General features: G+C 35.1%; 1 protein-coding gene across 1 annotated transcript in view; it reads right to left on the bottom strand.

The window, feature by feature from the left end:
• ARHGAP15 (Rho GTPase activating protein 15) overlaps positions 1–27741 on the bottom strand; it is a 485392-nt gene that overhangs the window by 190916 nt on the left and 266735 nt on the right. The window contains exons 9-10 of the mRNA XM_081336568.1: positions 19531–19653; positions 5651–5749 (exon numbers count right to left, since the gene is read on the bottom strand). Of these exons, the coding sequence (XP_081192694.1) occupies positions 5651–5749; positions 19531–19653 (222 nt within the window). The remainder of the gene's footprint in view (positions 1–5650; positions 5750–19530; positions 19654–27741) is intronic.

Raw genomic sequence — 27741 nt, 5'->3', positions numbered from 1 at the left:
GGGTTTTTAAGTGTACAGGGTGAATTTAATATTTTTTAACTGGTTTTTAACTTTTGTATGTTTTGATTTTTAATTCCCTGTAAACCGCCCTGAGTCCTCAGGGAAAGGGCGGTATACAAATGTGATAAAATAAATAAATAAATAAATACATATCCCTGCTTCTGGATGTAGGAGGATCTTTGTCTGTAGGATGGCCCTCTGGCTTGAACCAAAAGAACATTTCCTATGTTGTGAGTTTAGCAACTTAACTAAGAATTAGAAAATGGGATAAAAGAGAAGGATATTATTCCTGGTCCTCTCTTTTCTCAGGAACTAGCTGTGGTGATGAAAAAATAGTAACATGATAGATAGATAGATAGATAGATAGATAGATAGATGATAGATAGATAGATAGATAGATAGATGAGACAGAGACTGCACTGTCATACTTACGAGGGCAATTCAAACCAACAGCACATCAGAAGTGGTGCCATAGAAAATCCCGCCAAATGTAAAGATGCCAAAGGAGAACTGCTAGTGAAGTTCATGGAGCGTGGTTCGACCATCAATTCAGAAGTCTACTGTGAAATGTTATGAAAACTCAAGACAAGCCATCCATAACAAGCGTCAGGGCATGCTGACTTCCAGTGTTGTGTTGGTTCACGAGAATGCTCGCCCACACATCACTAGACGCACCCAAGAACTTTTGTAGCAGTTCTGCTGGGATGTTTTTGATCACCCCCCCTACAGCCCAGATTTGGCGCCGAGTGACTACTAGTAAGGAATTTCAAACCTTGTAAGATGTTATGACAAGTGCCTCAATTTGAATGGCGATTATGGAGAAAAGTAATGTAATGTTGTAGTTTTCTAATAAGTATAATAAAAGTTCTGTATCTGTGAGTGTCTGTCATTGATAATGGAGGTTTATTTCTGAATTGCCCTTGTATAATCCCAACTTTGGACATAAGTATGTAAATAACAGCATTTATGTTGTGATGTCATGGCATGCATTTTGTCACTTGTCCCTTTGTTCTCCATATGGACACATGTCTTTTCTCATTAAGTTTAAAGGGTACCATATGGCATCCTTGGTCTCTTTTTCATCTCAAAAGCAGGATGACACTGAATTATTTCCATTATTCCACAGTAGAAAGTGAAAGTGGAGAGAATTAGATATTGGGATTGCTGTCTCCAATGGTGGCCTGTTGGCTCAGCATTCACATTAATGCACAGACTCTGCCCTCTTGCTAACTAACTTTAATGCCTTTATTATTGCCTTTGTATGGATCACAGTCACAACTTAATTACGGTAACAATCAAAACAGATCAGAAGGATGAACCAAAATGTTCTTAATAATGGCAAATATGTATGCTCCAAGAACTTTTGATAGTGTTCTCTCTCTTTCAGAAAACTTCTCTCTGAGGAATCATATTATTTCAGTGTGCGCAATGAGGAGGGATGGTAGTGCGAAGCTGAGAACATGGCTTATGGCTGAGTCTGTCATGTCAGATATGTATTTCTTTATCCTTTTTACAAACAAATGCATTTTATATAGATTTTTAAAAAATACATTATTTTAATTGTTGGTGAGGCACAAAGCAAAATTTGATAGTCTTGGATAATTAGCTAGAAAATAGATGTGGAAATAATCCTAGAACAGAAATGTTTCACAAAACAATTACTCTTTTCCTTGCACAGGATTTCTAGTCTAAGCAATAATATTTAATTGTTTTTTAACTTTTGTACTTCGTTTTTATATTTATTGCCCTGTACACCGCCCTGAGTCCTTCGGGAGAAGGGCGGTATATTAAATAAATAAATAAATAAATAAATAAATAAATAAATAAATAAATAAAAAAGGTGGGCTTTAATAATGACATATTATAGCAATAGCACTTAGATTTATATACCGCTTCTCAGTAATTTACCACCCTCTCTAAGAGGTTTACAGCCTATTGCCCCCAACAATCTGGATCCTCATTTTAGTGACCTCAGAAAGATGGAAGGCTGAGTCAACCTTGAGCCAGTCAAAATCAAATAGCTGGCAATCAGCAGAATTAGACTGCAATACTGCATTCTAACCACTATGCCACCACAGCTCTTAATATACTAACATTAACATATTAATGTTAAACTGACAGCTAACAAAGAAAAAAGCAGAACATTAAGGTCTAAAAATTTTTACAGGAGAGTATTCATTTAGATTAAAATAACTTCCTTCACTATTCACAATCAAAAGAATAAGGATGTAAGACATGGGGCTGTCCACAAGCTAAAAATACTAGTAGGACAAATTATTAAATAATAATGCAATGCAATGATAGTGGATAGGAAACATTTTCAATGAAACCTTTAGCATCAAGAAATTGTTTTTGACCAGTTCAGTTGGAAATTACTAGCTGATACATTCTGATGTTCCTTTTCTTTATTCAATATTATTATTTTCCATATCCCATTTACTTTAAAGTATATCTTCTCCTGTATGACACATGAAAATAATATATTATTGTTAGTTTTAATTTAAAATGATTTTGTGTAGCTTATAGCCACATCTAGCAGGCAATGTTAATCAAGTGAGACAAGATTTTTTGCAAATTGCCAGTAAATGTACAATGTGAAACTCACATATGAATTCAGGTGAATTTAAACTGATTTTAAGATACGGAATGTTATACCTGAGGCTTTTCCGCTGCCAGTACTTATTTTCACAGCGAGCAATACTTCAGATTAGTACAATCTAGTTCTGTAATGGAGGTTCTTCAGAGAGAGAAAAGAAACTTTCAACTTTAAGGAAACAAACTATAAGGTTACTGTATGAAGATGGGACAGAGAGACACAGCTCTCTGTTTCAGCCAAGATGCCAGCTGCAACGAATGTTTAGGCCCTCTTACTAAGACTATGTAAGTAAACATACAGTTTTCATTAACTATGCCTTTCCCATAATTGGTACATAAGTATTTCCCATGACTCTGTAGTTGAATAACTTGGCTGGAGGCATATCTGGCCATTAGGAGGAGGGCTTTAAATCTGTTGAGTCCCAGCCATGCTGGGAGACTTGGCACCTCCACATATGGCTTCCTAATACCAATCCCTGTCTAAAATGTCATCAGAAGCTTTCATAAACATTGGATTTAGCTTCACATAAATTACTGCTGTCCTGCAATAGTTTGTGCCAGAATTTAGTGAAAACAACACACTGAGTAAACAGAAGTAAAGGCGCAGGAATTATAATCCTAGTCCAGGAAAAGAAAAAAATTGTATACCAAGGACAAAGTCATAAATAGTGATAAAATGCAAATTTTATCACATACCACTGAGATTAGTTATTATTTATATCTCTACTAGCTAATGCCATATGCTAGCTTAAAGTTATAGTAAATACAGAGAAGGAAGCATACAAATCAAAGCGGAATCATGCAATACTTATAGAAATTATTCTACAGAATTAAAATTATTCTGCATGCCTTCTCACAGACTACAAACATCTAATATGCATCCTTGAAAATATATATGTATATGTATATACAGTATGTATATATGTATTTTTCAAGGAAACGTATTAGATGTCTGTAGCCTGTTGCAAGGTATACAGAGTAATTTTGAGGCACTCGGATGTTTATTTGCAGTATCTATGAATAACAAAGATAAATGTATTTCTCTAAAAGTAGCAACATTTTCCTAAATTATGTGTAAACTTCACCCATAAATGGTTAGTAACAATTCTTGTTGTTAAGGAATAGTTTTGTGTGGTACATTTTATTGATTGTGCTTTTATTGGTAAATGACTGAAATAAAGTTTCTGTCTACTATAAATATCAGCAAAAAACAACAATGTTAAAACTGCACTATATTTCTTAATGCCTTAAAAGTTTCAAAGCAGCAGAGTTAGAGAACATTTTAAAATTAAAGTTTCTAATAGCATTGAAAAAGCCAAGGTAAAATGCCAAATGAATCTTTCAACAACAGAAAAAAACCTTTTCCTGATATTTGTAATGTCTATGGCAAAAAACATATTGTAATATTAATAAATAAAGATAATAATATCTTTATTATCTTAACATATCTATTTATTCTCTTTAACATCTCTATTACCTTTAATACATATTTTAATATTTTAAATCTCATTTTACTCATAAGCCACTCAGAATCACTTATGCAGTGAGATGGCAGTGTAGAAATTCAATCAATCAATCAATCAATCAATCAATAAAATAAATAAGAACATTGTATTAGCAAAGGCATTTACTATTGGACATTTTTAAAACAGGACTGCATTTTTCAATGAATTAATTTGATCCAGAAACCAGTTACCGTATTTTATAGTACTTGGGATTTGAGTTGTTTAATGCTACCTTATAGGAAGTACCTAGGACTGAGGAACTATTCCAGCAGCCAATGAGCACTTTATGAATATAAGCAGTGAATCAGTGTGTTCTTTCACTAAAGCTTGTTTAATTCTCTTGCAATGAGCAAGAATAGCCAGTGGAAATTTAACATTAGAATGGTAAAAGCTCCAAATTCAGCAGGAGTGACTTTTTAAAAAATTGTATCAACACAAGCTATCAAACTTGTAATACCTTTTAATCCAGAATCTACATTTTATATCATTTATATTTATATTTTCTTTCTTTTTACAGGCTTGGTTGGTTAACTAACCACAAAACCATAAAGTAAAACAAACTGGGGTCTTGTTACTTTTCCAGGGGATTGATCTGTAGAATCAGTAGGTGAAGTTGCTAATGAAATGTTGCTAAATGTTATCACTAATTGGTGTAGATCAAAAAGCTTATAAAGAGACAGCTGCAGTAGTCAGTTCAAAAGCTAGCAATCCTAAAAGAGACTCCCACATTCCAAAATCTCCACTGCATATTTCTGGCTCTAATATTTCCATATTTCATAGCTATTTGATATCCTGGGAATATAATTTTCCTAATTCACTTATATGAGTAAAATGGAATTTCCAAGAATTATACACCATTAACCCTGCATACATATAATATTACATGAGCATATTTCTATGAATGTATTACGCTTTCCCCTTATCCTCTGTCTTCTTATGCTAGCACTTCCCTTAACTCCCCTTTGCTGCTTTGAAGGATTTACGATCCCTCCAGAATAGATTGCAAAAGGGTATTGGAAGCTTAGAAGGTAGGGTGCTGTTGATGGATACGTTTTTTGGCACAATGCAATACAACACAACTGCTGTATAAAAGTAGATTTCTTTTGTCATGAACTTCATGAAAGTTGGTTTTGTGTGTTCAAAATATCTTTTACTTGATTGCTAACTTCATTTTAGTTGAAAACTACTTGGAAGCAGAAAATGGAATGTATACATTACAAGGACATATTTTTAAAGGCAGTAAACATTATAGGCTTTAAACAGTGACAGTAATCAAGTACAAAAGTTCAACAAATAATTGTAAGGGCAAGAGACCCACTGCTGCTATTTATTTTGAATAATATCAGTGACTGTCCAGAAAAAAAAGGAGGGGATGGCACATACTTATTTCAAAGAATATTAGGAAGTTTAAGAAAAGTGGGGAGGGTTGATACCATTGTAGTTTTAACACCCAGCTATCCATCAGTAGGTAAATGAAAGACAGAATTTAAAATCTCACTTATAAATATACAGCCATATTTAGGAATGTATGTAGATCATAAAATACATACCTCGTTCCTCAACAGCTTTTATACACATTTTAACAAAGTAAGGGACAGTAGAGCCATCATGTTCACACACATTGTGTAGGTAAGCACCAAAAATCTGATCTAGAAAACACAAAACAGAATGGCTGATTAAACAGAAACCACACTTTAAATAAGCCCTCTGAAATGTGAAACAAAGTGAATAGTAAATTATAAAGGTTTTGTTGTCCACTTACCTAGTTTTGCAAGCAAAGTTTGCTTGTCAAACATAATATCAAAGAAACTTAGAGAATTCCATTCCAGGTTTTGCCTTATGTTTGTGAACATTATGTGTGTTTAGTTTTTACTAGATATACAGCATACATAACAATGATCCCTACTCAAATTGTGTGACTATATCACTGAAAAACAATGAGATAAATTTGATGTATGACCAATTTGCAACCCATTTCTTTCCTTGGGACTGAGGCCATGAGTTATGACTTCTGATTTATTTTATTTGGCACACTGAGTTAAGGATGTCCACAGCTTGTTCTCAGTGGTGTGGATATTAGAAACTGTCAGCTGCATTACAGAACACATAAGCAGAGATATCCTTTTCTGTGCAAGCCCCATCTGTAATCATCTGCATGTCAGGTTGTTATGTAAGGTGAAAATGCTATGTCCTCCACTCTCCTTCAACATGCAAAAGTAAAATAGACTGGATAATTGAATGCTATTCCTATTGAATGTCAGTAGGTAAGCCATAGCCCAGATCTGTCTTCCAGAAAATATTTTAAGAATAGCTGAGGGTCAACAGTTGCATGTCCAGAGATCATAACTTGCTGCCTTAAGCTGCTGTTCCCTTGTGATCTTACGTAGCCAATGGTTTGTTTAGAAAAGCCAACCTGGAAGGTTGTACTGACATCACAACAATTAAATGTATAGAGCATTGTAATATAATCCAGAGAATATCAGCCTTGTGTGAAAACAGCTGTTTGATGGGGAATCTGAGTTTAGAAAATGTTAACTGTCCCATAAGTGAAAAACCCTATTTGGTGCTATCATCAGTCTAATAGATTGTTTATACTTGTATTTGCAGCTGCATTTCAAATTCAAATTGTGTTTTAAATGCTTGTAAATTGTGCTTGAAAACTAAGTTTTGAAGGACACTACTTGTATTTTAAAATAAAACCAACTGGCCTATGTACACTTAAAATATTTAATAGGATAAGGTTTGGACTTCATACAAGAATAAACTTGAAGAATAAGCACAAATAGCTTCATATATTCATTACAGCAACCTGTCTTTTTCAGATTTTAACATGAGGCTGATAACAAGATGTGATTGTTTCAAAAGTCTCAATAAATTGATTGCTTAAAAGAATAACATCCCTTTTCTAGCTTGTTCAGAAGCCTGAAAAATAGCAGGCTTGTTTAATAAACAACAGAGAAGTTTGCTGGAGGTCTGAAACTGTTCTTCTTTTTCACAGAGCACACAGTGATATGAAATAATATAATCTACTATATGAAGGTAGAGTGGAAGGCATGCCAATATCTTACTCTTCAGATAGGACAAACCAGTTTGCTCTAGTCTAGTGGCTTAGACACCAGGCTATAAACCAGGAGACAGTGAGTTCTAGTCCCACCTGAGGCATGAAAGCCAAGTGGGTGACTTTGGGCCAGTCACTCTCTCTCAGCCCAACCCACCTCACAGAGTTTTTGTGGGGAAAATAGGAGAAGAAGTATTACTGGTAGGTATGCTCGCCTCCTTGAGATATTTATTAAAATAATAAAGGCAGGATATAAATAAATAAAATGATCCACTGTTTTTTAAAAAAATAACACTTTGTATTGCATTATTTATCATAACAAGACATACCATGTACATATACTCTACACAGCAGCAGTAGAGAACTGTATGGATTATAAACCATGGATAGAAAGAAAAGGTCCAGAAAATTTTAAGACATAAGGTAGTATTGTTATTATACAGTAATTGTAATGGTACCAAACCAGGTAAATAATTTAATAATGGTATATTATATTATATTATATTATATTATATTATATTATATTATATTATATTATATTATATTATATTATATTATATTATATTATATTATATTATTATATTATATTATATTATATTATATTATATTATATTATATTATATTATATTATAATATTATATTATATTATATTATATTATATTATATTATATTATATTATATTATTATATTATATTATATTATATTATATTATTATATTATATTATATTATATTATATTATATTATATTATATTATATTATATTATAATATTATAATATATTATTTTATATTATATTATATTATATTATATTATATTATATTATTATGCCTCTCTATTACATCATTTACAGACAGCCAATAACTTTATTAGATATAAATCTAAAAAAAAATAACAAAGAGATAAGTTTCATTACAGCATTTTCTCCAACATTTTGTACAAAGTTGACATTTTTCCCTTGGCAAATGTTTAATTATTATTTTACTAAGAATAAGTCACCCTGACCCCTTGACAATGCTTGTAAATTGTACAGCTTACAAAATGTTGATTTTTTGTGTGTTTGTGTGTGTGCTTCATAACTTTAATCCTCTGGCTGGCTGAGGGTGTACATCATGAAGTATGTCAGGATAACTAGGTTAGTGCTCTGAGATTACAAATTAGCTTCATCCTCCTTCATCTCTGCTATATATTTTTGACAAATTATGAAGAGAGTGCTCCTTAATAGGTACTTTGTCAGCAGAATCAAAATGAATCAAACCTATGAGAAAAACCATTCAATGGAAGCGGTTTAAAATGTTTAAACAATGTGGCTATAAGATCATCATTTAAGCCTAGAGATAGTCTCTGCATACCTTTCCAGCAGAGCATGACACTTGGAAAATTAGTGTAGACGTTCTTTGACAGCACTCTATAATCAATGTTTCTTAGCAAAGCCTAAAATAATCCTAGGAAAGGATGCATAAATAGTAACCTGCACAATATTAAAGACTATGATATCTTTAGATTCTGCCTCTCCTAGTGTGTTCAAGTAAAAACCTCATTTTTTTGTTTCAAAGAGCCCACATTTCATTCTTTTACATATTTTGCATTTTGTGAAAATTTGCCAACATTATTTGTAAAGAAATTGTATAGATTAGTTCAAAGAATACAGAGCAATCCTCTTAGCTGTGGATATAGTTGAAAAATTTGTCTGAAGATACACCACCAGTTTTTGTTCAGATATTTCTACTAAACACAGAAAGCATTTTTTTTCCAGGCCTCAGATGCTCAAAAGTGACTGGAAGTCTTTGTTTGTTTGCACTTTTTCATCACGCAAATTTGCAATCAAGTACTTGTGATACCATCCTTGATGAACACAACATTTTGGTGAAAAATTTCCATTTCACTAGGCAACATAATCTCTGTCTATATAAAGAACAGATTCTCAGAAAATATAATTCATTACTGAGCTGAGCTGGAAATACCCACCCTACGTTGGCTGGGCCAGCCTTAAAAGAGGAACCATTTTCAGAGACTTTCAATTTTTACTAATTTTTATTGGGTGTGCAGAGATTGATTTACAAAATGGGAGCTGCCGTTTTCTTTTTCCAGTTTTTCCCCTCAGATGTTTCCAGTGGCAGAGAAATCTCTCTGATTAGTTTAAAGGTAATGAATTTTCACTTGGTTTCTCTGTTCCACAAAAGAGAGGGATGATAATTCAGTCCAATACTAATTGCAAAATCTAAAACAGAATTATAATTATAATTTCCTCAGACTTGGAGTAACGCATACTTCGCTCTCAGCCTGCACTCATGGATTGAATCCTTTGCCATTATGGTGTCATTGTTCAGTGGCAATCCAAATGTGTGCATTCATTGGTTTTTCTGTTGCAACTTTGAGGAACACAAAATACAATTTTGGTTTAAACAAAGCCAAAATTGGGTTAGCTGAGTAATAATTACTTAATCTGTGCGAAGCAACACTTTTACCTTTGGGGCTTGAACCAACTTCCAGAATCCAGCATATTAAAGTCTCTTGAAATCTTGATTAAAAGAATCTATATCATGCATGTCTGGATGTATATACTGGAAGTTTCTTTGTTGTTGTTGGGTTTTGTTTTGTTTTCAAAAATTTTTTTTCCTTTGCCATATCTAAGTAGTTTAAGTCTTGTTGGGATAAAGAAACATACAGAATATTTTTTCCAATAAAACAATAATTGCTCTCAAGGGACTAAAGAAAGCAAAAGGTCTTTGTGTGATTTGTTTCTGAAATTGTTCTTTAAAACTTATGCTTTCTTCCCCCCCCCTTTTTTAATAATGGGGTAGGGAGTAGTGAAGATAAGCAAAGATGTACATAACACTCCTAATCTCCTGTTATGACAGTTTATGTCTCCCATCCAACTTATTTAGCTCCAATGTCTGGGAAATAGACACAATGTCCACCTTATGGAATGCTATTTAACTTAAAATGTTCCCTTTAGAATAGAAAATTATTTTGTCTTCCCCTAGTTTTTTCCTAGGTTCTCAGGAATTGCTCCTTTAGAAATGGCCTTATTTATCATTTGGAAATTTAAAAGAATGAAATACTTTTATTATTACCATGGGGAAGGAAATTCCCATAGAAAGAGTTGTTTGCGAGAAGTTGTGAAAAGGGAGAAGGGAAAAACTGAGCGGCATTCTATGCCCTTATACAGCTTTAATCATTCCCTTTCAGCTGTTATCAATTTAAAACCAATGAAACTCCCACACTGAGTCCATTTGAGGAGTCAATTTTAATATCTTGAGGCATCTGTAGTTATTCTGAATTGGCTGCAAAAGCAGAACTAACAACTTAAGCTCTAACCATAAGTCTACATCAGCCTGGTAACCCATACATCAAACACCGACAGTTAGTCAATACTGCAGATGGAAAAAAACAACAACAACCACCTTTTTAAAGAAGAGCAGTATATTCACAACGTGTTCAGCAGTACGGTTCACATTATGAGTTTCAGATATATGTACATAAAAACCATCCATTAGGAGCAGTAGTGGACATGACAGCTGTGAACATGAATATAAAAGGAAAGGAGAGGAGAGTCATTCTGCAGTTTGAGGCATGAAATACGATGATTATAGCTCCTATGAACTGACTATCCTACTTTAAAACAAAAAAAAACAAAACCAAAAACAAAACCCAGAGTTTGAAGATAAGACAGAGCTATGAATTGTTCATTTGCTAAAAGCCAGGCAGCAGATTTACCCATGTAAAGGACTTTCTGAGGGTGAAAAATTAAAAGCATCTATGGGTGTAAAGCCAGAGCATACACCAAAATGCTTGGCTTCAAGGAAGAACAAATTGCTGGTGAGGAAGGACTGTCAGGTTTCAAACCAAGAAGGACATGTGCTCCTTCTTCTGAGCTGAGTTCTTTCATGTTTCACATGTATAGACAAAATCTTGCTAGACTGGAGTCTACCTTTGCATCTACAATAAACTCTGTGGATTATTAGGGAGCAACTGTCTTCATCTGGGTTGAGTTGCCTCTTACTTTTCTGGAATGTATCCCCTCCCTCCAGGACATACACCTCCTCACTACATTCCATAACAGGACTTACACAGGCAGTCCTCGACTTACATTCATTCATTTAAGGACTGTTTAAAGTTATAACAGCACTGAAAAAGTGACTTATGACTGTTGTTCATTCTTATGACTGTTGCAGCATCCCCACGATCATGTGATCACATTTCAGACTCTTAGCAATTGGCTTATATGTATGACCATTGCCGTGTCTCAGGGAGATGTGATCACCTTTTGTGAACTTCTGACATGCAAAGTCATTGGAGAAGCCAGTTCACTTTACAGCTGTGTTACTAACTTAACACTATAGTGATCACTGCAGATGGGGACTGTAGCCAAGACATTAAAAGACGCTTGCTCCTCGGGAGGAAAGCCATGGCAAATCTAGACAGCACACTAAAAAGCAGAGACATCACCCTGTCAACAAAAGTGGGTATAGTCAAGGCTATGGTCTTCCCAGTTGCAATGTATGGCTGTGAAAGTTGGACCATAAAAAAGGCTGAGACGCAAAGAATTGAGGCCTTTGAACTATGGTGCTGGAGAAGACTCCTGCGAGTCCCTTGGACTGCACGGCGATCAAACCAGTCAGTCCTAGAGGAGATTAACCCTGACTGCTCTTTAGAAGGCCAGATCCTAAAGCTAAAACTCAAATACTTTGGCCACATAATGAGAAGGAAGGACTCACTGGAGAAGAGCCTAATGGTGGGAAAGATTGAGGGCAAGAGAAGAAGGGGACAACAGAGAATGAGGTGGCTGGATGGAGTCACTGAAGCAGTAGGTGTGAGCCTAAAGGGACTCCAGAAGATGGTAGAGGACAGGAAGGCCTGGAGGAACGTTGTCCATGGGGTTGCGATGGGTCGGACATGACTTCACAGCTAACAACAACAAATAGTGATTCACTTAACAACTGTGGCAAGAAAATGGGGCATAACTCACTTAACTGTCTTGCTTAACAGCAGAAATTTTGGGTTCAATTGTGGTTGTAAGTTGAGGACTACCTATATTCCCAAATAGCCCTTCTGGGCTGTTAAAGGGTCCCCACTGTGTCCTTTTTTGCAGCAGACTAATGCTGGAGCAGGATTTGTGAATCAGGTTTTGATTCTGTGTTGTCTGAAATCTTGTTGTATAAGCAATTAATATGTGCTTCTTACATCTCAACAACACGTTGCATAGAAATTAATGCAAAGACTTAACCAGTGTTTCTCTGGAAACTTTGCCAGAAGTGCACTAATCAGCAAGATATAACTGAACAAAGAATGCAGTCTATAGAATCATATACCCAGATTGTTGGGGGCAATAAGCTGACTTTGTAATAATGCCGCTTGTGTGTGTGTGTGTGAAAGCCCTAACAAGCAGGCATATACATAGAATGAAGGCTACTGCTAAGCTTGTAAGCCGCCCTGAGTCTTCGGAGAAGGGCGGGATATAAATGGAATTAAAATAAATAAAAATAAATAAAAAATATACTATAAGTGTTATATACATTGCTCTGTTTTGGTAATGGTTTAGAAGAAAGTATTTAATATTTTAATAATTTTAAAAGATGAATAGTTTTATTTCCCCCCAAAACTATAGAGTTTATGTAAAATCTGGGGAAGCTGTAGGTAATAGGTAAGGCTAACTCCAAAGGTTTAATTACTCAGAAGACAGAAGATTTCTGAGTAAAAATCTTTCCTACTACCTTTACCTATTGGTATCTTATGATTTACTATCTTATGATATATAATTGTATCTTATGATTTATGATCTATGACATCACTTTGGAATAAGTCATTAATCTATTAAATATTTAAAAATCACTACTGAGAAGGACTTTTTAAATTGAAATAAATGTTTGTGTTTGCAGCCTATATTTTCCACCTAAATCCTTCAATTAATTCCAGAGAATCAGTAACTGAAGAAAACTCCCACACCCCTGTTCTACAGCAAGCCTATCCTAGGTGGCCATTACATAGAGCCAAAAAAGTATATTACTTAAGATGAGCAAAAGACAAACTTACCTAAATTCATTATTTGCAGAGGATTTTGGAATTAATCTGAAAGTAACATGCGATGTCAGGACTATAAGTTGCCATCCCCCATTTACACACTGAATATCTAAACAGGCCTATATAAATAAGACAGGCAAACATAATTAAAATGTTTTACATTGAGAGCAGATTATTTCTGGAAACAGCTCTGTCAATGGACAATGACATTTTATCTATAGCCCTTTTCGAGCATTCAGACGAATGGTTAAAAGACTTGAGATAAGACTGAAAATAGGGACTTGCCTTGCCTCTTACAAGTTCAGCTGATGCTCTCAAAGAAAGCTCCACTCACGTGAGATTGAAAGAAAGTGCAACTTTCTGATCCTGGATTCTAATAAGGCAGAGTTGAGGATTGACTCACGGAAGGTGTACTTCCATGAACACAAACCACTTGATGAACATGTGGAGTTGAAAAGCAAGAGAGACAGTTCCCCTTAGTCTGAGTGCTGCATATATTCAGTTGAATATCTGAATCTGGTTTCATCTCTGTCTACTATATACAGTATCTAAGGCACGGGTGTCAAACTTGCGACGTCACGTGACGTATCACGACTTTTTCCCCATTCCCGGCAATGGGGTAGGCATGGTTTTGGTGTGACGCATCTGGCCCATGGGCTGGCAATTTGACACCCCTGATCTAAGGCATCCTGGAACTGCAATCTGTATATGAGAGGTTGGTGAAGTGTGTTGATCGGGAATTTAAAACAAAAATATGATATAAAGCTAATGTTATATTCTTCCATCATATGAAATATAGAGCCTAATGAGGAACACACATAATTTCTAGGATCCTAATCTTACAAAGACCAGGCATTTATGGCAAATTATGATAAGGCTATAGTGAAGACTGATTGACAATAGTGTAAGATATGTCTTAAGTTTTTCCTATGTTTTGGCTTCTATTTTAAATTATAATTAGTTTTAAATTTGCTTTGTTACAAATTTTTAAAATTACTTTTATTGTAATTATCTATATTTTAACCCCATTTGGAGATTATTATTATTATTTTTGTAGAAAAGAATCAACTGAATAAAGCAACAATTAGATGTAATTTTCTCTTGGAGATCTTTCTATAGGAAATAATAGGTGTATATAGTAATTGTACATGAAAACTAGTTCTTGTAATAAAAAGGTAAAAAAATCTCTGCCCAAACCATTTCTGCTGTTACTGACAAAGAGGGAGGGAGAGAGGGAGGAAAGAAGAAGAGTAAAAATAAACAATTTCTCAATCCTCTTAATTCACCTATAAAAAATTAAATCATTCTTTCAAGTATACGAAATTTGGCCAGCTCTTTTATTGTTAATCTGTGTTTCTACTTAACATGTTTTAATTCAAGCTTTAAAAATTAACATTTAAAAATCTTTTCTGTCAGGGAAAGCATTGCAACTGCATTTTCATAACATTTGAACAGATTAAGGGATAAAGTGTACTGAAGACAATGAAAGCACCTTATAAAATGAGCATTTTACATAGACATATTGGAGATTGGAATTAAGCTCTGCTAACAAATCTTAACCCATTTGCATGGCCACAACCTAATCCTCATGAAACTTTATGGTAGAAAACTAGCATGCTTTTGCTCATGAAAAATATTCCCTTCCTAGAAAAGATTGGGTCTCTATGGCAAAGCATGACACTTCATGGAATAGGATAGATCATACAAGGCATATTAGTGTTTAGGTAAAAAACCAGTCTATATGCTGGTAAATCAACATTTTAAAGCAAGTCTGTTGAAAATACTTGCACCTGCTTTTTCTTCAGAGACACATTAGAGCAGGGGTGTCAAACTGCCGGCCCACGGGCCGGTTGCATCATGTGGTGGCTGCATCCACCCCAGCTCTGGCAATGCGAAAAAAGTCACGATACATCATGACACGTCATGTGACATGGCGAGTTTGACACCTGTGCATTAGAGAATGGAATTGCGTTATGCTAATGAATCTGCATTTGTTAGGAAGGATCACATCTGATCCCTAAGTAACACCAATGGAGATTCATCAGCTACAATTTATTAAACTGAAAAAAAGCAAAACAATATAAGAGCCTTGGTGGAGCAGTGGGCTAATGCCTCCTTAAGTAACACCAGCTGCCTGCAATTAGTGCAGGTTCGCATCCCACCAGGCTCAAGGTTGACTCAGCCTTCCATCCTTCCGAGGTAGGTAAAATGAGGACCCAGATTGTTGGGGGCAATAAGCTGACTTTGTAATAATGCCGCTGGGGGGGGGGCGAAAGCCCTAATAAGCAGGCATATACATAGAATGAAGGCTATTGCTAAGCACATTTGATTTGTGCTTAGATTGTAAGCCGCCCTGAGTCTTCGGAGAAGGGCGGGATATAAATGGGATTAAAATAAAATAAATAAATAAAAAAAATTACGTCAATAAATTAAAGCTTCAACTAACTTCAAAGCCAACCCATAAACCATCAGACGACACAATTTGAGACAAATCTCAACAAATGCAGCCCAATTTTATAATATTTTGTATCTTGCTATTCTACCAGTTTGGGATTTATAGGCAAACAGTAAAAGAGGACAACTTCTGAAAGTCCACTATACATAGTTCGTGAAATTGTGCTTGATGGGTCACTAGAATGTAAAATATCTGACAAATTTTACGAACATTTGAATGCCACATATTTAGATTACTAGATGACTGGGCAACAGAAAAGCCGTTCAAGTGATTACATGGACTGAGCCTTGAAAAGGGAATCACTGACTTCACATATTACTTTTATACTATTAGTAAGATCTAAATAAATAATTAAAATGGTTTAAACACCACTTCAGTATAAATTCCCCCATACTAAAGGGATTAGTTACCAGTTCCTAGGGGTTTGAAGTACAACAAGCTTATTAAAGTGGATTTGTTATGAACAATAATTTACAAGAGTTTTTTCCAGTTTTGTGGCTTTGTCACAATATGGTAAAGGAATATTCCTTTTTCCATTTCAATCCCTGGGTTAAGTTTCACTATTGTAGCTAGCACTGATTTACTGGAAAACTTTCATGGACTTGGAGGCTGCCCATTCCATCATGCTGAGTACTGTAGAGAAGAGTAGGCAAAGATGAAGGGTGGAGTTAAATGCATCATCAGTTTAGAGTCCTTGTGTTGCCACAAGAGATCCAAGTCCAGCCTCCCTTGAATTTTGTTGAACCTTATCTAGCACCAATTTAGTGCTAATCATTAGTTGACTAGATTCTTATGTTTAGGCTTGAATAAAGCCTATGCAGCAAGCTAAGAAATTGGTCGTGATTCTTTCTGCCTGATATTTGTTCAGTCAAAATCCAAGCAGAGGTCCTAACCATGTCCTTTTGTGTTCATAATCTTAAAGCAACAGATAAGAAAATAAAAGAGTTTAAGATCATTTTCTTCCTTTAATCTGCATTACACCTATAAAACTACCCTACGGTAGTATAATCTACATCTAATTTAATCTACAATGGCAAAAAAGGAGAAAAATGCATCTCTCTCTCTCTCTCTCTCTCTCTCTCTCTCTCTCTCTATATATATATATATATATATATATATATATATATATATATATATATATATATATATATATATATATATATATGTTTGTCTATCATTTATCTATCTATATCTCTATCTCTATCACTATCTCTATCTCTGTCTATATCTATCTATCTATCTATCTATCTATCTATCTATCTATCTATCTATCTATCTATCTATCCTATCTATTTCCAAGTTCATAAAAAGGAATGCATAATAATTGAGTACTCTGCAGTCCTGTGAATGTTTGTTTGTGTGTCTGTGTGCTTTCAAGTCAATGTTGACTCCTGCCAAATTCCTGGACAAGTTTGCAGTTGTCTTGGAATCAATTTTGGAAATAGCTTCTCATAGCCCAATCTTTTGCCTGAATAGCAATAGCAATAGTATTTAGGCTTATATACTTTACAGCACTCTCTGAGTGGTTTACAGAGTCAGAATATTACCCCCAATAATCTGGGTCCTCATATTACTGATCTCGGAAGGATGGAAGGCTGAGTCAATCTTGAGCCTTTCAGTATCGAACTTCAGGCTATGGGCCAAGTTTGCCTACAGTATTGCACTTAACCGCTGTGTCACCAGGGTGCTGAAGTCATCCATTTGGCTTCTAAATTAGGCCAGAATTCACAGTAGCCTGTTTTCTAGATCTGTGCCTTTCACCACTGATATTAAACTGACTGTCTCCAAGTTATAAAAGATAGAATTTAGGCATATTTTTGTATAACTGATAAAGAAAATGTTGAATTAATTCTGATATTCATTTACTGCAATGTCTCAAATAGACTAGTTTAAATATTACTGATTGCAACAATGGTACAAATTAAAATATTTTTTAAAAACATGATTTCTAATCACAAGCGAGAAAAACTGTCACCTTTTCATTGAACAGGATTTTAACAGCTGGAATAAGTAGTCAAGAACAATTTACACACTGGTAATTCATATTGTCATATATCCATTGCTGTGGCAAACCAGCACTAATAAGGATACGTTTCATATTGTCACAGCGACTGCTAGTGACACGAAACAGTAAGGTGGATTTGGGATTTCTGTTATTTCTTACCTGTAATAACTATTGAATAGAGATTATTACATCCCTTTCACCAATACTGAACTTTTGGAATAGGTATGACTAGAAATTCAATGAATAAAGCAATAGTCACTATAAACTCTAATTTGGATTTGTGAATTTTTTTTAAAGGTGCCTAAAAATTGGTTTTTATACTACTAGTAAAAGTTTGTCTCTAGGCCCTTGACTGCTGTAATCAGAAGGAATAAGAAGTAAATTGTACCAAGAGATTCCTTCTTTAAATATCACATACTATATGACTATAATGGGATTTCATCAGTGTAAATACTCGCCATCATAATCTCTGTGGATTAGAAAAAATCAGGAAATGAATATCCATCTTTACTGTTTCTTGGATCTTTCTATTTTCTTTCCTCTGTGGAGCTGCCCTCATTTGCAGTGGATGAAACCCTTCCATTAGTTCAAAATTGCTGGAACACAACCAAAACATCCAGTATACTATGGCTGTGCACAGCTGGTGCCAAAGAGCCTTTAACTACCTAATTTACATGATCAGTCTTGGTTTAAACATATACTCACTGGTAACTGGGCAAATGTTACGGGCAAGGTTTTTTAACATGAGATAAAAATAAACCTTGCTCACATAGTCAAAGACTTCCACAATACCAAACATGTCCATAAATAAGAAACAATAAGAAATATTTTCTACACAGCCATCATTTCAGCCATAAACTAAGTTTTTCCATTTGAGCAGTTCCATCATGTGGAAGAGAAAGTTCACATAAACTCAGGGAGTGTAGAAACCATGTATGTATTTCCATGAAGCGGTATGTTATACACATATAAAGATTTTTCCTACTATTGTAAAGTCCATAAAAGGATAAAAAACCCTCTGTTTATTGGATGTCCTTTGTGTACCATTAAGCACATTAAGCTTTGGATCACGCTCAATATGTGTACATAAACCACATGTACCCTCCTATAAACTAGCTGGAAGAAATCCATTTCTGAAGACTTTTTCCTTCAATAACTACCAGCTGCCCTGCTCAAGGAAGCTAATGTAAAAGCTTTGTTGCACACACATGTAATAAATATACACGTCAACACCCATCATGTTTAGTTGGGAAGTCAAGCTAACTTGCATACTAATATTTTTCTCCAACTACATAAAAAACTAACACATAACTAGATCTGTTCAAGCAATTTAGTTGGACAATATAGCTCTGAAAAACAAGATCGTATCCTATGCCTACTCTGTTCAGACTGGAGTGAAAATTTTTCTGATAAGTGGAAATTAAACTGCCCTGAAACTCTGAGATTTTTTGCAAAATCATTATCACTAATATGAATGCTGACAATTTGCATACTAGGGTCACCTCTGATATTAACAGTATTGCTTCCTGAGCACATGCCTCACTTCAAAATCCTATTTTTCTTAATTTCTAGAGGACCTTTGAAGCCCTTAGAACACACACACAATACACATACAGTAAAGTCCATAACTGATAGCTTTGTGCATTTTTCTCAATTTCCATAAGGTTTGAGACTTTGTGGGGCAGGGTTTTGATGCTCTTACCCTGATTTATCTTTGACAGTATCTCCTTACACATTTGGGAATAGATCATTAGATGATTTCTGTAAAAAACTAAAATGTTTCTTTGAGGTTCAGCATAAACAAAATGATATAAGTAAGATGAATAGTTTAAGAAAAGAAGAAACATCAACCGATCCATCAGAAGTAAAATCATTTAAGAGAACAACACACCTTTAATGATTCCCTTTTCTTGCAAAGTTTTCAGAGAAGGTCTTCGAATGATAAACTTCTTCAATCTATTTTTAACTTGGCTTCTGTCATTTGTATCAGACTTGCTGTAGCTCAGCCTGAAAACTGAAGTACAAAATAAGCACTATAAATGGTGTTATTATTTTTTAACACAGAAAGCTTTGTTGGAAATGTGTGGAAATTTTGCCTATATCTTTATTCAGTATGTGGTATGATCTGATTAATATGATTATAGATAAACATTGTGAGCTGAGAATTCTATCAACAATGGTTCGAATTATTGGACAGCTACCAATAAATTTTGATTTCATCCCCAAAGTTCATAACTCTAGCACATTCAGTCTTCCATTTCAAATTAAAATGTGCTGTTCATGATTTCCTAGACAACTGAAACAGTGGACTGACACTGTTGCAGTTTTGGGAGAGACCTGAGATTATTTATCAAGAATGAGGGACACATAACTAAGAAAGAGTCAAGAATGAGGGACACATAACCACAGCAGAATATCAGCAGATAACCCAAATCTGCAAAGATGAAGTCAGAAAAGCAAAGGCTCAGAACGCACAAAGACATGCAACAAAAGTCAGATAACAAGAAAAAGTCAAGAAAACAGTAGGTCCACTTAAGAGAAGATGGCAAGAAAGTAACAAGCAGTAGAGAGAAAGCAAAGCTGTTTAACTCATTCTTTGCATCAGTCTTCACACAAAAAGAAACTATAGCTCAACCTACCAAACACATAACTGTAAAAGACAGACTAGAAATAAAAATTAAAATAAGCAAGAAAATAGTAAGACAATACATGTCTGATCTTGATGAATATAAATCACCGGGCCTGAGAGATTACATCCCAGAGTTATGAAGGAGCTGGCAGATGTTATATCAGAACCATTGCACCATATCTTTCAAAAATCCTGAAGCATTGGTGAACCACCAGAAGATTGTAAAAGAGCTGATATGGTTCCCACCTTCAAAAAAGCAAGAAAAAAAACAGACCTAGGAAACTACAGACCAATCAGCCTAATATACCTGGAAGATAATGGAAATAATAATAATAATAATAAAACAGATCTTTGAACATCTAGAAACTATTTGTTATAATTATAACAAGTTATAATTAAAAGCAGGCATGGGTTTGTTAAAAACATCATGCCATACCAATCTTATTTCATTCTTTGACAAAGTGACTAAATTAGTAGAACAGCAAAATGCTGTGGGCATAGTATACTTAGACTTCAGCAAGGCATTCAACAAAGTAGACCACAACCTACTTCTTGGTAAACTAGAAAAATGTGAGATAGGCAGCATCACCACCAGATGAATTTGTAACTGGCTGACAAACCATATTCAACGAGTAGTCCTTCATGGTACTACATCTACATGAAAGGAAGGAAGCAGTGAGGTACCACAAGGTTCCGTCTTAGGCCCAGTACTCTTCAATATATTCATAAATGACTTAGATGAGGGAATAGAAGGGGAACTCATCAAGTTTTCAGATGACACTAAGCTGGTAGGCATAGCCAACACTCCAGAAGAAAGCTCAGGATTCAAAAAGATCTTGACAGACTTGAACAATGGGCCCTATCCAACAACATAAAATTGAAGGTGGAGAAAAGCACGGTTTTACACCTAGGCAGGAAAAACCAAAGTACAGATTAGGCGAAACCTGCCTCAAAAACTGTAACAGTGAGAAGGACCTTGGAATCCAAGTGGACAATCACTTAAACATGAACCAGAAGTGTGCAGGAACAGCCAACAAGGCTAATACAATATTTGGTTATATAAACAGAGACATAGAATCAAAATCACATGAAGTAAAACCACACCCAGAATACTGCATCCAGCTTTGGTCACCACATTACAAAAAAGATGTTGAGACTTTGGAAAAAGTGCAAAGAAGAGCAATTAAGATGATTAAGGACCTGGAGACAAAAACATACGAATAACGGTTGCAGGAATTGGATATGGCCAGTGTAGAGAAAAGAAGAACTAGGGGTTACAGTATTCCAGTATTTGAGGAACTTCCAAGCACTAGAAGGCAAGACAAGAAACAATGGATGGAAGGAGAGAAGCAACCTGGAACTAAGGAGAAACTTCCTAACATGAGGGCAATTAACCAGTGGAACAGCTTGCTCTCTGAAATTGTAGGTGCTTCATCACTGGAGGTTTTTAAGAAAAGACTGGACAGCCACCTATCTGAAATGGTAGGGTCTTCTGCTTGATCAGGGGGTTGGACTAGGTCTGTTTCAGCTTTATTCTGATTGAAGAATGGAAATAGATTATTCATTGTACAAATTATGGCTACACAAAAGAAATATTCATTAATAAAGAGAAACACTTCCAGTTCTAAATTATAAAAGTTGATGTACATACATGTGTTACGCAGAAACAAGTTCTACCTTTATATATAAAGTATAGTATAACACACATACATAAACACACACACATACACACCGTTGGGTATGATGAGTTTAATGAAAAGAAGGACTAGGAATGACACGATAGCAGTGTTCCAATATCTAAGGGGCTGCCACAAAGAAGTGGGGGGGTCAACCTATTCTCCAAAACATCTAAAAGCAGAGCAAGAAGCAAATGATGGAAACTAATCAAGGAGAAAAGCAAGTTAGAACTAAGGAGAAATTTTCTGACAGTTAGAAAAATTAATCAATGCTTGCCTCAAGACGTTGTGGGTGCTCCAACACTGGAGGTTTTTAAGAAGAGATTGGACAGCCATTTGTCTGAAATGGTATAGTGTTTCCTGGCTAAGCAGGGGGTTGGACTCTAATGTCCCTTCCAACTCTGTTATTCTGTTATTCTGGAGATATTCTTTTTTCCATGTACATATTAATAAACATTTAAACTGATAATATTAGTTCTTTGGCAAAAGGAGTAAAAGTAGGAAAAGAACATTATGAAGCTGCCATATCCAAGATGCTTAAGAGAAATTGTAGTCTTAAACTAGCAAAAAAAGAATGTAAAAATTCTTTTCTACACTAGATAATTATACTAAAAAGAAAAAAAGGTAGAATTGGCATATCTAATAATCCATTTTTTATGAACCCAAGAAGCATATCTTATCCAGAGCCCTCTGGAGTTTTCCATAAATTTTTGTAACCATTCTTGATTGCAATGTGTAAAAACCCTGTTTCCTTTATGTTTTGGGTAATGGTGATGCCAGGAAAAATAACACAAGATGTAATAGATTTAGAAACAAAACTTGCAACATATTACACATCTTATTTAAAAGGAAAAGAAAGTGTATTTAATGGAAGAAACATGGAACAAGTTATTCAAATATGCCCATTCTTATAAATGGGGCAAATTCAAGAAGGCTATTTAGAAAAAGGAAAAATCAAAGGTACACTGCTTATATTATAACTTTGAAAGTAAGAACCAAAATAACACAAAAAAAGTTTTTACTTTGCTGCTCTCTAGGGATAAAAACGTGCCACATTTTTTCGTTCTAAATAAATACAGTATAGCCAATTAAGGGAAACAACATTTAACTACATGCCTATGATAATCGCAGCATATTTTGCTTCTGATTTCACTGCTGATTTGAACAGAGGGCTAGTCCATTTTCCCACAGCACTGGACTGACCCCACGCATATTTCTGCACATTAGTAATCACAAAGGACATATAAAAGGACACTTTTTACTGGAACACTCACAGCATGGGACAATAATCCATTACATAGGGAAAAAAATAAAAATCCACATTTCTAACGATAGCATTCTTAGGATGATATATCATATAATACAGAGGTTAGTGTCCCTGAATGGCTGGCTCTTTTGTTCATGGGTTCTATTTTAAAACCTCTGGGTTCAAATGGAAACAACTCTTGGCAATAATATGCAGAAATTCCAAGGAAGTCAGCTGTACGGCATAAAGTGAAAAAAATCAACATTTCTTGACCAGCCTACAAACTTGATGGGGTAAAGGTATTATACAGAATTATTTCTTCAATGTTTAATGGCTATGTTCTCTTTATACATACTTATCTATTTACACATATTCAGATCTAAATGAAGCAAATTAAGATGAATTTCAAAGCATTTAACTGGTTGGGCAGAGCCTACCTCATAATTCTCCTGAACAGCCAGTTATACTGTTTTATATCTACTGTTTTATATCTAGTCTAACAAGATGCCATATAATAGGATAACCACAATGTAAAGATCCACCAAGTATTTCAGTATGGAGCTTCTTCATCTACACCCTCCCCATGAAGATAATCCAAAATGGAATATTAATCAATCAAAATAGAGCTGGAAGGGACCTTGGAGGTCTTAGTTGTGTGTCCCTCTTTCCATTTTTTTGCATTTGCCCTTTTTGTCTTTCAGTTTATCAGAGAGATCTTTGTGCAACCATGCTGGTTTCTTCTTGGATTTCTTGTTTTTCTTTTTCAGTGGTATTGTGCGGGACTGGGCTTTTATGATCATATTTTTCAGTTTCCCATGCTTCTTGGGTTGTTTTCCCCTTTAGAATTTTCATTCATGGAATTTTTCTTAGGCTCTCTCTGAGTTTATTAAAATAAGCTCTTTTAAAGTTTAAGACACCAGCTATATTTTGTTCTATTGTTTGTGTTTGTATTATATATTGAATTCCAATATGATGTAGTCACTCTTGCCCAAAGTTCTGGCAATTTCAACTCCCTCTATCACTTCTTCTCTATTAGTAAGTATTAGGTCTAGTATAGCTTTTCCTCTAGTTCCATCTTCTACCTTTTGGATGACAAAGTTGTCAACTAGGTTACGAATCTGTTTGATCTTCCACTGCAGAGTTTGTCTCCCAGTTGATATCAGGGTAGTTAAAGTCTCCCATTATTACTGTGGTATGTTTCCTACATACATTTGCTAACTGATTAGCAAAGAGTTCATCTATTTCTTCTGCTTGGTTGGGTCACCTGTAGTATACGCCTATAGCAATGTTATTCTTTTTTCCTTTTATATTGACCCGTATGGATTCTAGGAGGCTTTCATCCTTGGTTTTGTGGATTTCTGTAAAGATGTAATGATATTTTATATATAATGGAACTCCATCGCCTCTTTTGTTAGGTCTGTTTCTTTTGAACAGTTTGTATCCTTCCATCAGTACATTCCAGTCATGTGTTTCATCCCACCCAGTTTCAGTAATGGCAACTATATCATACTTACCTTTATGTACTAGTATTTCAAGTTCAGCCTGTTTGTTCCCTAAACTTTGAGCATTTGTGTATAGGCATTTGAGTCCTTTATGGATCTATGGTATGTTTCTTATATCTTCTACTTTGTATCCGGGGTGTTTCATTCTTTCCATCACTCTCTACTTCACTGTGTTGTTTCTTCTTCTTCTTCTTCTTCTTCTTCTTCTTCTTCTTCTTCTTCTTCTTCTTCTTCTTCTTCTTCTTCTTCTTCTTCTTCTTCTTCTTCTTCTTCTTCTTCTTCTTCTTTGTGGTTATCTAGTGGGTTTTGCTTGGAATCAGGTTATAAAGGTCTTGAAGATTGCCCCCCATCTCCTGTCAATTTTAATTTAAAGCCCTTCTAATAAGATGAGCCAGTTGTTTTCCAAATATATTCTTTCCAGTTCTTGTGAGATTCACTCCATCCATTGCCTGTAGCCCTTCATGTAGATAATGCAAACCAAAGTTTTCTTGATGACACCAGTTTTTAAGCCAGTGGTTCATTTCTAAAATCCTTTGCTCTCTCATTGGACATTAGCCTTTTGTTGGAAGTATAGATGAAAACTCCAGAAGATGGTAGAGGACAGGAAGGCCTGGAGGAACATTGTCCATGGGGTCGTGATGGGTCAGACACGACTATGCAACTAACAACAACAACAAAAAAAAATAGATGAAAACACCACTTGAGCCCCTAATTCTTTAATTTTCTTCCCTAGTGGTTTGCAATCTCTTCTTATTGTTTTTAGATTCATTGTTGTATAATTGGTCCCCACATGTAGAAGAAAAGGGTAGTAATCCATGGGGTTGATTGTCCATGGAGATTCTTAGTTATCCAGGTCATAGTTATCCCAAAGGTGCTTTTTCATGAGGCAACTGGACTTTCTTATTTTTCTTTGAAGATGTTTTGCTTCTCATCCAAGAAGCTTTTTCAGCTCTGCCTGGATGATGGGGGATGGAAGGATTTATACACCTTGTAGACAGCTGGTCATTTGCATTCTTTTAGAGAGTTGTTGAGGCCACTTGGAGATTTAATGTGTTGTCAGGGTCACCTGAGTGGTCCATATGGGTGTGGAGCCTTCTTGGAACAGCTGAAAGGACTGTGTTGTAGACTGGAGATAGATGATGTCATATCCCTCCCCCTCTGTTGAGAAAGGGCTGTTCAATTTTGACATAGATGGCCTCTAGATGCACATGAGCCATGTTTAGATCTGTACACTGGGGAAACAAAACAACCACTTCATAAATGCATGGCACAACATAGAACAAACCCATCAGGACAGGATGCAGCAGTCCATCTGCATTTAAAAAACAAAGGCCACTCTTTCAAAGACAGCAAAGTCCACATTTTGTACAGAGAGGACCTCTGGCTTGAAAGAGGGGTCAAAGAGGCCATCTATGTCAAAACTGAACAGCCCTCTCTCAACAGAGAGGGAAGGATACAACATCATATATCTCCAATCTACAACATAGTCCTTTCAGCAGTTTGAAGAAGGTTCCACACCCATTTGCAGGTAACCCTGATGACACAAATAAATCTCCTAGTGGCCTCAATGATTCTCTAAAAGAATGCAAATGACCAGTTGTCTTCTAATATGAACAGTCCATATTTAGATTAGAACACTAATAGTAATATCAGAATGAATATTGCAACAGTTTTGGAAACATTAGAAGAGGATGCTAATGGAGTCAGAGTATTATGATACATGACTTGGATTTATCAGCTAGGCATTCAAACATTCAGCAAAATCTAGCAAAATTCTGTATGGCAATCTGGAGAGATATAAAAGCAAAAGTGGATTTTTAAAAATATCTTACAGATATTTCTAAGAAAACTTATGATGTACAATTTTTGACCACCACTACCACCATCTCAGAAAAGCCCTGAAATTAACTTTTTCTAGATGCTTCTATAGAACTTACAGTACTACAAAGCATAGCTAGTTTCTACTTCAATAGGCCCATGAAGATACATTCATTTCTTGTAAGGAATCTTATTAAACTAGTTACCCAGCAAGACAGGTAGAGACAGGATGGAGATCCAGAGTTCAACTTAAAATGTTTTGCACACCTCTAACTGTGTTTCTTGGTGACCTAAATCACAGGAATGTGTTACAGGGTAATATTGCACATGTTGTGTTGGCTGTAATTCCATAACATAAATTTTATTTAAAAAGCAAGCTTGATCAGATGAAGCAAATGAACAATTTAATCTTATTAATGCACTGTGATATTTGCAGGAAATCCAAAACTACTGGTGAACTCTTGAGTGTTTCAAGATAGCATTCATTTGAAATGGGTTTGGATGGGTGATTATAACAAGTTTGTGTGAAGAGAATTGGTATTGGGTCCAAATAATAAAATACAGATAATGCTGGTTTGTCACTTTTTAAAAAGATTCTGTGGCAAAAAATCAGGCTGGAATAATGGTCAAAGGCAATTAGGTCACAGTACAGTATTTCAACAGTAAAGTATGTCATTGTAGCATGGTTGTATGTTTATTCTCCAAAGAACTCTCATTTCACAATTTATAAAACATTGTATCCTAAACCCAAGAGTTTACCATCTGTGATTGATTCCAACCTAATCTAGTGTTATCTCAGTGCTCTGGACATGTGTTGGGTGCACTGGTTTTGAAGAACTATCCATTAATGACTTTCTGAACTGCGACAATGGATATTGACAGAGCTTGTCAGACTAAAGCATTATTGATTGTTTCACATCATGTGTATAGCAAAACCAATTTCTTTAAAGTGCCACTTTTCTAACTGAAATACATTAGAGCAGCAAACTATCCTTTCATTATGACACGCAAAATTGCATGCGCTACATGCTCCACCAAATATTTGCATCTCTATTGTAAGAAATATAGATGTTGTATTTAATTATATACATCACTTACCCAAAAGCACTTTCGTAGCCCAAGTAAGAGCTTAATTTAAAGTACTTTTCTGCAACCTGATGTCCACCAGATGTGTTAGAGCAAAACACCAGTAATTCTTGGCCCTAAATGTGGCCATTTGCTTTGCTCATTT

Source organism: Vipera berus (genome assembly GCF_964194415.1).
Source record: "Vipera berus genome assembly, chromosome: 1".
Lineage (NCBI taxonomy): Eukaryota > Metazoa > Chordata > Lepidosauria > Squamata > Viperidae > Vipera > Vipera berus.
The sequence above is the reverse complement of the archived record's forward strand: the minus strand, read 5'-3'. Positions and strand labels throughout refer to the sequence as shown.